The sequence below is a fragment of the Labrus bergylta genome, chromosome 12, assembly GCF_963930695.1.
Source record: "Labrus bergylta chromosome 12, fLabBer1.1, whole genome shotgun sequence".
Taxonomy (NCBI): domain Eukaryota; kingdom Metazoa; phylum Chordata; class Actinopteri; order Labriformes; family Labridae; genus Labrus; species Labrus bergylta.
The window spans coordinates 15,866,095-15,878,861 of NC_089206.1; the positions used below are offsets into that span (position 1 = coordinate 15,866,095).

General features: G+C 45.1%; 1 protein-coding gene across 2 annotated transcripts in view; it reads right to left on the bottom strand.

The window, feature by feature from the left end:
- Positions 1–813: 813 nt before the first annotated feature.
- rarga (retinoic acid receptor gamma a) overlaps positions 814–12,767 on the bottom strand; it is a 43,076-nt gene continuing 31,122 nt past the window's right edge. For both annotated transcript variants that reach the window (XM_029277587.2, XM_020635133.3), the window contains 7 exons: positions 6,892–7,040; positions 6,377–6,518; positions 5,191–5,354; positions 4,638–4,814; positions 4,123–4,327; positions 3,771–3,929; positions 814–3,582 (listed from right to left, as the gene is read on the bottom strand). In XM_029277587.2, coding sequence (XP_029133420.1) covers positions 3,218–3,582; positions 3,771–3,929; positions 4,123–4,327; positions 4,638–4,814; positions 5,191–5,354; positions 6,377–6,518; positions 6,892–7,040 — 1,361 coding nt within the window. In that variant the 3' untranslated portion in view covers positions 814–3,217. The remainder of the gene's footprint in view (positions 3,583–3,770; positions 3,930–4,122; positions 4,328–4,637; positions 4,815–5,190; positions 5,355–6,376; positions 6,519–6,891; positions 7,041–12,767) is intronic.

Genomic DNA, 12,767 nt, shown 5'->3' on the forward strand with positions numbered 1-12,767 from the left:
TTTCTGCAGTTCAAGTTATCAATTGATTGACTAACTGATGCGTTCAAATGTTGTATCTAATGTGTCTATACACTGAGACATATTACTTCAATGTGGAATTCAATTCCCACCCATATCAGAGACTGCACTAGCTTCAGTATTTCTAAAACAAAACTATGGAGCATTATTCCAACAAGTGGAGAAGGTGATGTTTTTCACATAATTTAGATGGTATACTGTTAAATAAATGTGCAGATTTTTATCTTCATCTGCTTGTAATATAATGCATGTTATATATGTCTTGTCGCCCATAGACCACAGATTTAAACTAGGCATAAAGTTTACTCTGGCCCCAAAATTGTGTTATGCATGGCCCCAATTAACCCTAACTACACTTAACATATTTATATTTAATCCACCTTTCCTAAATTCACATGGAAACACATTTTTAACAACCATATCACTCCAACAAACTTGAGCAAAGAGTAAGTGGGTTGCTGTCTTTGATGGTATTCTAAGGCCACCACCTGCACTCTTGTAACTGCACAGTGAACAAATCTCTGGAGCAGACCTTTATCTGATGTCCTTGTTCAGCAGGAGGCTGTGATTTATTCGCCTCTGCACCTACAGCTCTCCATGACCCAACAGCCCGTGCTCGTATCCTGCATGAAGGGAGAGCACTGCTGCAAGCTCAACAGTGCAGCCTGCAGTCATAGTTCAAGAGCTCCCTCTACTGACACATCTTGGTATTGCAATGGCTAAAGTTGCGACTACTTGATTTCCATTCAAGAGCTATCTGCATGAGGAGGGAAAATGAAATAAAAAGTCCAGTAATCTCACAAAAGTAGTTTATTGTGCCTCTTACTGTTTATATGGCTTTTCTTTGTATGACAAGAGTTGACATAAACAGAGGGTAGACAACACCTTGGCCATGTTGAACAAAACAAAAAACATAAAAACAACATAATCTCAATGTTCTGTCTGCAATACCATCATTAACGTCATGACAGGCCAGCAGAAAGAGAGAAAGGATGAGGTCATCACACAAAAGTTTCTTTGTGTGCGACAGCACCACGCCAAGGACATTCACCCAATGACTGAACAGGTAAAGGCATTCACACACACAAATGCCCGCTCACGCACACTCACATGACTCTAAATGAGGAGAACGGCCTGTATTGAGAACACAGACCTCTTGCCGCTACAGAGAGAATGTTCATATTGCTTTAAAGAGAGACAGACAAAAAAAAAAAAACCTCCGTGCTGTATGTCAGCCGCGCTCTCCCAGCCAACAGAGACATTTTGGCAATAAAGAAATGATACATGAGAACACAAAATCCTCCAAAGCTCGCCTAAAAAGAGAGGTGAGGATATACACAAGAAGACAAGATGATATAATGGCTTTTGGGATGAGAAGGCAGTTTGCTGCATGGATGCCAGCGCAAGCAGAGGTGGGGGCGGTGATGATGATGATGATTTCCCCTCCTTTGGAAGAGTCAGACTGGCATCCATGCTTGTTTTTTCAGACTTGTCTCCTTCTATGTACAATCAGAGAGGGGGTTGAGCTAATCAAAAAATAATGGAGTTAAGAATACACACATAAATATTGCCTGTTCCTAGCGCGCCTGAAAGCGGCGTTAGGGTTTGGTCCTTACAGAAAAGCCCTGAGTCTGATTCCTAAACGTCTTCCATAAGTATTCCTGCTTTGACTTTGCATATGTCTTCGATCGTTGTGTTGCTGCATAATGTTTGCTACCGTGTATGGATATTCTTTGTCTTTTTGCTGAGAGTGTGCATGTGTGTGTTTGTATGTTGACATCATCAGGGAGTGCTTGAAGGTTGATTGTATTCTGTATGTTGATTTTGTCATCATTTTGGAAATGGTAACAGATTTGAGCGGACGCCATGTGCCTGACAAGAACAGAGGATCACAAAAGTGCTACATATACAGTGTAAATTGTAAATCTCTGTCCAGGCACTACCTCCATGCTGTTTGTACATTGGGATTACGTTCGTGTTAATGCGTGTGTGTGTGTGTGTGTGTGTGTGTGTGTGTGTGTGTGTGTGTGTGTGTGTGTGTGTGTGTGTGTGTGTGTGTGTGTGTGTGTGTGTGTGTGTGTGTGTGTGTGTGTGTGTGTGTGTGTGTGTGTGTGTGTGTGTGTATCTGTGTGTATCTGTGTGTATCTGTGTATGTGCGTGAGGATTGCTGGATCGTGGCTGGAGTCCCCGCCAGTAGTCAAACTCCCAAAATTGACTTCCCCTAACTTTGGCACAAAGATACTTACTTTCTACATAGACAGCTTTAGTCGGCTGTGATGAGAGCAAACTAGAATAATGCCAATTCCCTGATAACAGAAACTGATTAAGTCGCTGCAACATAACACTAATCCTCTGGGTTGATTATCATTGACATCCACAGTGAGCCAAAGGGCCCCAAAAAAAAAAGCCCCCAGCTAAGCATATATAGCTGCTAAGGAAGACCCGGCCAGTTCTGATTTCCCTTCTTTCCCTCTGAATATCTTCTCAGGAAAGCTCTTCAGAAAAAAAAAACTTGTCTACAGGATTTATATATGAAACCAGAATAACAAATAAAGACAAAATTATAATGGTATATAGATATGTAAGGACTTATACATAAATTGAAAAAAAAGAAGGAAAAACTACAAGTTCAAAAAGCAAGAACCACAAAGAACAAAGATAAGCATACTCAATTTGGTTTTGCCCTGTAATCTTGTTTTCTTTTGAGAAATGTGCTTTGTTGTAAAAACCATTACAAACTGCTCAGTTCAGGTGTCTGGTTTGGCCGCCACCCTGTTAAGATATTAACAACACAAGTGGGAGAAAAAAGAAGCGAGACATTTAACTATCTCAAAGAGGATATGTTCTTTTTGTCACGTTAACTTCTCTCTTGGCTACGCCAGGAGTTCATATTGTTTTCTGTCATGTCTCCTCTACTTTATTTGTCTGTAGTTCACTTGTCATGGACCATGTGGCCTGAGTTAGAAAGTGTCTGTACACATAAGGCTCTGCTGTGCTCCGCTGTGGAGGACATGATGATGTGCAGTAAGGAGAAAGAGAGAGGGGGAGGGAAGGCCAGCATATGTTGAGGTGGGAGAGTGAGGTTTGTAAGTTTCTTTGATCTGTATGTATGTATGTATAAATGTATGAGTGCCTGTGTGTGTATGTAGGTGTGGGTGTGTTTGACCTTTTGTATGTATGTGTGCATGAAATGCTAAGTTCACTGTGCCCTGCCAACAAGGCCTTTCCTTGACCCATCTATGGCGTCAAGAACCGCCCAGGGCTCCCCATCACTGTCCGAGCCCCTGTCTCGCTCTTCGTCCCCCCCATCGTCATCATCGTCTTCGTCCTCCTCCTCCGGCGACGGCTCACTGCCGTTCTCTGTGGCCCAGCTGTCCTCCTCATCCTCAGCCTCCTGCTTCAGGACCAGGGCTGGTGGTGGAGGTGGAGGCGGCGGCGGCGGAGGCGGGCTATCGTTGCTCTCTGTTTGGTCCTCAAAGGCTTCTGGGTTCTCAAGCATCTCTCTGATCAAAGGAGGCATTGGGCCTGGGATCTCCATCTTCAGAGTGATGGCTCTCTCTGCACCTAGGAGAAGAAACCATGGTGATAGTAGATAGTGAGTAATTACATTTATGAACCCCTGCTTTCAAGCTACATTGGGAACACAACTGAAAGACTAAAACTATTGTAGGTTCAGGGTGTTAATCTTTAGATGTTGAGTGTCAAGATTTCTGAAACACAGATGTTTCATGAATTACTCTTGTCATACTAACCTTTAGTGCTGATGCCCCTGAGGTCTGTAATCTTCATCAGCATGCGGGGGAACATGTGAGGTTTGTTGGGGCGACGGCGGCGGGCGTAGATCTTCAGAGCCTCGAGCAGAGGCTCTTGCAGCTTATCGACTTTCTGAGGCTCCTCTAAATCCATGCGGTCTGAAGAAGAGTCAAGAAAATACATTTGTCATTTTTTATTGTACTTTAAGAGTTGTAGGAAGGGTTGGTCTTGAACACATCCTAGCAAAAATGTTGCTTTTTAACTTTGTTTTATTTAGCTGATCAAAACAGAAACAATCTGTAGAAAAGTTCTTTTTAATCTGATATTCTCAGTCAGTGTACGCTGCAGTACCTCCACAAATTAGACAGATGGCACTGAGGAGGCCAGTTTCTGTGTCATCCATCTCCAGGGGTAGAAGCTGGCCAGCAAAGGCAAACACTAGGTCTGTGAGAGGTCCAAAGCCGGCGTTGTGCATTTGAGTCCGGTTCAGGGTCAGGCCATCTGAGAAGGTCATAGTGTCCTGTTCTGGAGTGTAGCGTGTGCAGATCCTCAGCATCTGAGGCAAAAAAAACAATGATACTTAGTGAGAATTGGGCCGAATGTGATGTAAAGATGATAAAACAAGGTTTTCAAAGATTTCCAAATAGGTAGAAATCAGCTCAGAGAGGGTGTAACAATTCAAACGAAACACACACAGTACAGGAGGCTCTTTGTAGTGAGGCAAAGTTTCCTGCACTTCCACTTTCCACCCCCAGATGCCGGTATTCCCTCATCTGTCAAGTTATTCACTTTTAAGAAAAGTCTCAGCTGTGGGAGTAAGAGAGGAGGGCAAAGGGGGGAAAAAAACAGAGAAACTGGTTCCTCACCAGTATGTCCAGGCAGGCCGACTTCAGCAAAGTGATCTGGTCAGCGATGGTGAGGGTCGTGAAACCTGGCAGCCGCTTGGCGAATTCCACAATCTTGATAATGCATTTGGTTGAGAGCTCACTGAACTTGTCCCATAAACCCAGATCCAGCTGGACACGGTGGTCTGAGCTGGAGTTCTGAACACACACAAAAACACACACACACACACACGGATGAGTATGTTGTTTCAGAGATGGTGTGCAATCTTGTTTGCATCAAGGCTGAGCGTGTCCTAGCCTGACAACACATTTACATTCAACATCAATCACAGAGGGGGGAGAAAAAAAAAAATCCATTTACATGTTGCATCAATCACTGTGAGGCCACACAGATGGCTTAATGGGGAACTGAATTAGTTAAAGTACCACTATGTTGGGAAAGCTAGGCAGAATTGACGTCTTTGCATGCAATTTAGGAGCGGTCAGTGACGGCAGACCTTGGAGAAAGTTGCCAAACACAGTCTGATTGTGTAGTAATGTAGCGTGTGTATGCGTGTGTATGTGTGGGACTTACTGTGGTGTATTTGCCCAACTGGCAAAGTGATGGGAAGGTTTCTTGGTGAGCTTTGCTGACTTTATTAACCAACTCCTCGAGCTCTCCACTCAGCTCGTAGCTCTCTGGAAGCACCACCTCCTCCTTCACATCCTTCTTCTTCTTGTTTCTGTCGTTACGCACCGCTATAGAAAGAAGGGAAAAAAGCAGTTAGACAAGATATTTGCCACAACTTTGTACAAAATCCTGAATATTCCTCTTTATCTGTGATCACATGAAAAAAAAACATCCACCACACTCCTGCTCTCTGTCCCTGTCAAGGACTTTGCCATTGCTGTTGGAAACCAGAACTCAGGAGCAACTGAGGTTTTTCTTAACAATATCAACACATTTCCTTTAGCACGGCGCTGACACCGGCTATCTCTTTCTTATCACCCGCTCTCTTCCTTGTCCATCTCTCTATACCACTTGACCGGTGCACATAAGCCAGGCCTCTACTCTCTCTCCCTCTCTCTCCCTCCTCCTCCTCCCATACTTTCCTTCCTCTCAGGATATCCAGTAATAGCAGAGGCACAATGTGATCCCGGTCTTAACACACATCCCACAAAACATTACACCCACATACATGTCCCATGGGCTCTGTGAAGGGCAAGAAAACTGCCACTGACACCAGCCTTATAACCACAAGGTCAAACTAAAAGAGGGCACTTAACTTGTGCCACAGATCGGGAAAACAGCATGGAGCTTGCTGATATTAACTTTGTCATAACTCAAAATCTCGTTTGCTACTCTGTTGTCTTCATGAATGAGAGCAGTGTCTGCACTTGGCCAGGGGGCGAGGTTTTGTGGTGAAACAGGAAGTCAGAATGCTTTCGTGAAGCGATTAGTCATATGATTGGTACAGCGCCCAGCCTCGCCCTGATCACCACCCCTGCTAGGCTCATCATCTGCTTCTGTCTCTGTGCTGGATGGTTTCCTGGAGTCTCTGATAGAGCATTTATAGATCAATAAGTTCACACTGTGTGAATCAGGTCAGATCAGAGCCAGGAAGAAATGTAAATCAACTGCTTGCAGATGTCTTGAAGGAAGCCAGGTGTCTCACACTTGATATATGACATTATTACTTTGAAGGTTCAGCCTTGTGTGTGTCTGTGAGGGAATAACCGTTTTTTTTTGGTTGCAAGTTCCACTGTCTCTTGGGACTCACCTTCCTTGGACATGCCGACCTCAAAGCACTTCTGCAGCCTGCAGTACTGGCAGCGGTTGCGTGTGACCTTGTTAATCTGACAGTTCTTGTCTCGGTGGCAGGTGTACACCATGTTCTTCTGGATACTGCGGCGGAAGAAACCCTGGGGCATTGGGAAGCAAGAGACAAAAGGGGAGAGGGCAGAAAAAGACAAAAAGGGTTGTGTGTTAAGAGTCAAGAAGACATTAAATCAGGGATGTGACATTTATCTGTTCCTCTTTCATAACGTCTCTTTTCTAACTTAAACACAGAAAAGAAAAGAAGAAAACAATCAACTGTTTGCATTATGATTTCACTTGATTTTTCTACCGTCACCTGACAAAAATTACGGATGTAGAATCAAAGTACTTTCCTTCCTATTTGAATCAAAATGCATGTAGCTTAAAAAGCAAGAAACAAGCATTTATTAAAAAAAATATCTGTTATAAATAAAAAGAAAAGCAGAGCTTAGCAAGTATCCGACAGGTTCTTCTCACCTTGCAGCCCTCACAGGAGCTGACTCCATAGTGGTACCCTGAGGACTTGTCCTGGCACACAAAGCAGGGTTTGTAGATTCGAGGTGGGGGAGGTGGAGATGGAGAACTGGGTACCATCTCCTCTGAGCTGGTGCTTTGGGTCTCCACCGCTATTGAAAAAAAAGAGACACAGGACAATGTATGAGCAATTTAAGTGTCACAAATGACTATCCAGTTACTGCTGTTCTGTCTGAAATGTCGATACATGTAGCAGCTGTCGATAGTCTAGAGTTTCTACATTCATTCTAACAAGGTATGACAGCTGACAGCATTTCCTATCTGTTTGGACAGTAAGAAATTTAGAGTAACAGTTGTGTTCAGCTGGTTTCTTTGTTGGACAAAATTGATTAGATAAGAGATAGAAAGAGAAATAGGTCATGAGGCAAACCGGCAACAGTTTATTTTTGCAAGAAACAAGTACCACCCTGAAGGGCAGCAGTCAGGTGCATATTTGGGGGGATTATTGTTTCATGTGAGCACAAACAAACAAAGGAAGTACGGCTGTCTCCCAGCAGACACAAAACAGTTTTTTACAGCAGTAAGCGAGAATGCATTGATTGACAGTTACTCTGATAAGGCCAGGTAAGAGAGTGAGCTGCTGCAGTCAAGAGTTAAAGCTAACTCTTCCTCATTCCACAGGCTGACAACTGAACATGATGACATCTTGCACGCATAGAGGAGACACATTTCAAACACACATGCGTGCAAAGCTCAGTGTAAAGCTCTCCTCCTAACTTTGACTGTGACGTCAGCGCTACCTCGAGTCACATACTTGCTACGGTACATTAAACCTCACTCTATTCCAAAGTGAAACACATATAAGCGCTTTTAGAAGTTCAAGTGTGCAGCGTGTGGATTCCATACTCCCCGGAGAAACATAAGCTGCACCGCGCGCACACACACACACACACACACATACACACACACCCCAAAGACCAGACCCTCGTCACACATGTGAGCCTGCAAAAACTCACAGACACACATGTTGCTCAGGGGAAGTATGGAATCCATACGCCGCACACTTGAACATCCACTCTTTCAACTTTCACCCTTGGTTACCCTCAAACTTCAACCCCCCCACCCCCCCAACTCTGCATCCCACAAACTCCTGACACACAAACCCTATTTTTCTCTTGTTTCCTGGCCCTAAATTCCTCAGTGCAGCCCTGCCAGGTTTTAATAGAGGCCCAGGCTCATAAGGCTGCCTATAAAGGCGGTCCCATGGCTGGACTGGAGGCCCCAGCTCGGCTGGCCCAAACTTTATTGGGACTCGGTCACCTTGGGCAGCTATTCACACCACCAGCTGTAGCTCCCAGCCCGTAAAAAAAAGCCAATCATAAAATAAAAAACAGGGAGGCTCTAAAATTCTAACTTTTACAGCCCCCACCTCCCCCTAGCACTTTCAATGGAAAGCACAGAGGGCTAGCCTAAACTTAACCTACAACCCCCCCTCCTCTTTCACACCCAAGGCTGAGGCAAAAAACCACCAGCTTGGCTTTTTACAAGAGAGGGGAGACTTCAAAAAGAAGAAAAAAAGAGGGCATAAAAAGTGGAATTTGATAAAAAACAGAGAAAGGGGGACAGGGGGACAGGGGGAGGACAGGACACAGTTGCTCCTGAGGGCAAGTCTTGTTCAAGACCAAACTGACCATTACCACCCCTTCGTCTACAGCTGCTGTGACTGGCCAACTACTGCCTCATTAATGATAGTAACAGAAAAATGTCAGACATGTTCATTTGTAGCCTGCTGCTCAAACATCTGTTTTTCATATGTGTTTTTTATATTTCACTATTCAGAATCCACATTCAAATTCCTCCTTTGAAAGCCCTAACTTTGCTGGAGGCAAAGATGTTTTCCATTATAGTTTAAAGTGATCCCAAAGCCAAATGTGCAAATCAATCTAAAAGCTGAAGTTTACGCCCGCTGAATGTTTCTACAGCAGTTCTCATATCTCCCCAGCCAGAATGAAACAAAGCAGCAGGGTCAGTGGGAGAGCAGAAACCCTCTGAACGTGCCATGAACCTCTGTGTTTATGCAATAATAACAGCAGCAAATGAGCCTCCAGACCAAGCGCTGACAACCCCTCAGAAGAGGACAAACCATATGTGGCGTCAAGTAACGAACACTGACTGACGCCGTCTAAATGGAGAAAAGAAAGCGAGGCCAAAGAGAGAAAGGCCTCTCCTGGCGAAAACTAGAGAAAATACACCAGGCTCTGTCGACACATTGAACCGGGTTCCTGCCAGAGAACATGACTCCTGTACCCGCCTCTCAGAACTAGCCTCATCCAAATCCCCCGCACCACTTACCCCAGGGCGCCACAGTGAGAGGGCCCATTCAGGCGACTACCATGAGCCCCTTTCCTCAGTATCCTCAACTCAGCTCATCACTGTTTAGAAAACAAAGCCCTGTGAAATGAGAGGCCCTCCTTATCAGCACTTCGAAGGCCTGGGGCACCATTTGCATGACAATCTGCTGGCCGAGGCCTGTGAGCCGATGACAGACAGATGAGATGAGAGGAGTGGGATAGGTGGGTGGCTGCCGTTGTTGGGGGAGGAGAAGAGGATAAGAAGGAGGGATAGATGGGTTACCAGTAGCCACTGTTCGTTTCCTGCTCAGTATCAGTTTACTCCCTAATCCCCTCTTTCAATGCTCTCTGTGCCCAGCTGCACTGACCAGGCCTAATCCCCTGATCACATAAACACACATGCTATATTCAATGGCTACAAAATACACACACACTCAAGCATACAGGAAGATAATATACACCAGCTTCAAACTAGCAAACACACACAACAATCCTCAAACTACAAGCCTTCTAAAATCCATTAAAGGGCTCAAGCCGGAGCTGGATCTGCCGTACATCATTCGCAACCTCAATTAGATGTGAAATGTAACTGCACAAGACAGAAATAGCTGTTTGGCTGAAGGTGACTTCAACTAGGTCAATTACATTAAATTCTAGAGCATGTCAGCTGGGCCAATTGACATCCCTGTAGGTTTAATTGATGCGTAGGCAGAGAAAGAGAGAGAAAAGGGGCATTTATAGAGAAAAACAAGCCACTTCCTGGTAAGACCGAGGCTGGCTGCCTGTTGTTCACTCAACTGGAAAAGGGGTGTGTTTCTAATGTATGTGAGTAAAGGCATGACAATGCAGCTCGTGTTTTATGTTGCAACACACTTCTTTTTAACTGAGCAGCATATGACACTCTGGCAGGGTAACAAGCTTTTCTTTCACAATAGGCCTGTAGATTTTGTCTGTGAGACTTGTTGTGTGATTGAATCTTCTGTTCCAGGAGTCTAGTCTTGGCATGTGGGAGCAAATCCACATGCAAATGCACGTTTTGTTTTAGTTTTGTTTTTTATGAGAGGATGGCATACATAGTGTACAGTACATGAGTGAGTGGCACAGACAAATGTTTTAATGTGTACAGTGCTTGATGTGTGTCCATGTCCAGCAAAGGGGTGCTGCCCACTCCCTGCAGCCTTTATTTGATTTGCAAATCAATATGACTGTTTTTAACTGTCCAGCAGTTAGTTCCCCTTTAAAATGTCCTCCTGTTTGTGTGTGTGCACGCAACTGAATTTGAGATTTTCTTTCTGTCTATGTAACACTACAAGCAGGGGCATGTGGGGCCTTTTGTTTTTTGTCTCTATCTACAATTAAGAGCCTGCAAAGCTTGCGTGTCCTTGTCGAATGTGCCCAGCAGTAAAAAAGTGTGTGAGACTTGGAGGCAGTGTGTGAGAGGGGGGCTCACTGTGAAAAAAAAAAAAAGGGGTGTGTTACTGGGCAGACAGCAGTGGCAGAAGGAGAGCAGATTGAGAGAGGATGGTGAACAGTGGGCTGGAAGACTTGCTGGCACACTAGGTGGGGGCCTTTAGAGGGTGCCCTTGGCCTCTACCCCATAGCAGAGGCAACAGGACCACAGGGCGCTCACTGAGTGACTGTCGGCGCACGCAAAGGTTTCTATGTAGTGGCCTTCATTAAAGAGGAAAAGAAAGTACCACACCCTTGTCAGCAGTGCCAGCATGTTTCACTTTCCTCTCTGATTCTCTGCCCACGACTTCCTGTCATCCCTCTTGAGGCTTTTGCTGTAAGGCCCCACACTACACAAACTTGTTTCCTTCCTCTTGTCTGTACCAGTCTTTCCGGAGGATCTCTGTCACCACTTTTGTCGTCGCTTCTCTCTGTGTCTCTAGCTGATACACCCTCATACGTGTCCTCAATTTTCCCACAGCTAAAATTCTGTCACTGTCTTTGCCCCACACATCTCACCCCCCTCACCTGCAAGCTTTAAAGCGAGAGGCCTATCAAGACTCGATTGTGCGAGTTACACAGGACCTCACAAGGTAACTTGCTTACAAACGAGAAGAAAAAAGTTTATACGGCGAAGGGGTTGAAACCTTGGAGGGAGGGAGGAATGTGTGAGTGCTGACAAGGAGGGGGTGAATGCTTTCATTAAAAGGTGCAGAGCAGTAGCAACGCCTTTCAACAGCTGTCAGAAAGCTCATTACCTGGGCTCCTACAGACACACACACACACACACACACACACACACACACACACACACACACACACACACACACACACACACACACACACACACACACACACACACACACACACACACACACACACACACACACACACACACACACACACACACACACACACACACGCCCCTAAAGAGGCCCAAGTATGCTGTCTTTTAAAACGAGGTCTGTGATAAAGTTGGGCTGCAAACCCAGAGGATGTACCAGGTTTGAGAAAACAAACCTAACTTGCCTGGAGTTATGAGAAACCAGACATTAAATAACACACACACACACACACACACACACACACACACACCTCCAGGAAATTACACCTTTCTGTCAGAACCAGCAGAAAGTCAGGTAGTAAAGAGAGAGCAGATATATAATCGGAGAGCAGGCATATGAAGTGAAGTGAGTGTAGCATTTTGAAAGCAACAAAACCTCATATGGTAATGACACCTAAAATTCTTGCAACACAAATACATTTCACAACCTTTTTTATCCAAAGCTCTACCAAAGAAGGCGTAGAAGCAGAGCAGAGCAGGAAAAGCAGCAGGTGGGATAAGCCTGTATCCTCAGGGCACATTTTTATAAGTGGAATTACCCTTGTAGTCTGGTGCTGCTCTCAAAACACCCTTTCTTCTTTACAGCACCTCATAAAGGGCCTTTTGATATTTTTTTGATGGAGTCCGCCAAGCCAACATTTGGCAGCAAACACCCCCCTTTTCCTGTAATGCTGTCAAGAAACACACAAGTTGGCTTCAAACACACAAACTTGCCCACTAGGCAGTTTGTCCCCTATGAACCGAGAGGAAAAAAGTTTCCTTCAAATGTCCTTGTACCAGACCTGAGGAAGGAGGTATTAAAATTGAGGGAAAATTAAAGGAAACCTTATTTCAATGCAAGGATTTAAGTCACATTTTTTTATGGCCTGTGCAGGAAAAAGCAGACGGTCAAGTGCAGATCTGTGGAAAAAATGTGCCGCCTCATCCCTGCGGTGAGCTCCAGCTGACTCTTCATCTGCCCAACAGAAGACAGAGAGGAGCACAGCTCTCCTCCGGTGACTGCAGAGTGAACCCAAACCTGGCAGCCCTGAGCAGGCCCGGGCCATTGATCATGTCAAAAAGACAGGACAGGCAAGGAACCAGACAGGGAGCAGAGGCTGGCAGACAGGCGAGGTGAGGAGAGAAGAGAGGAGAGGAGTCATCAGGCATACCCAAAGTCTTTGATCCACGGGTTGTTTCTCGTCCTCCCAGACTTCCTCTCACCATCTGTAACCCCAGCTCTCACCTGTCTGTCT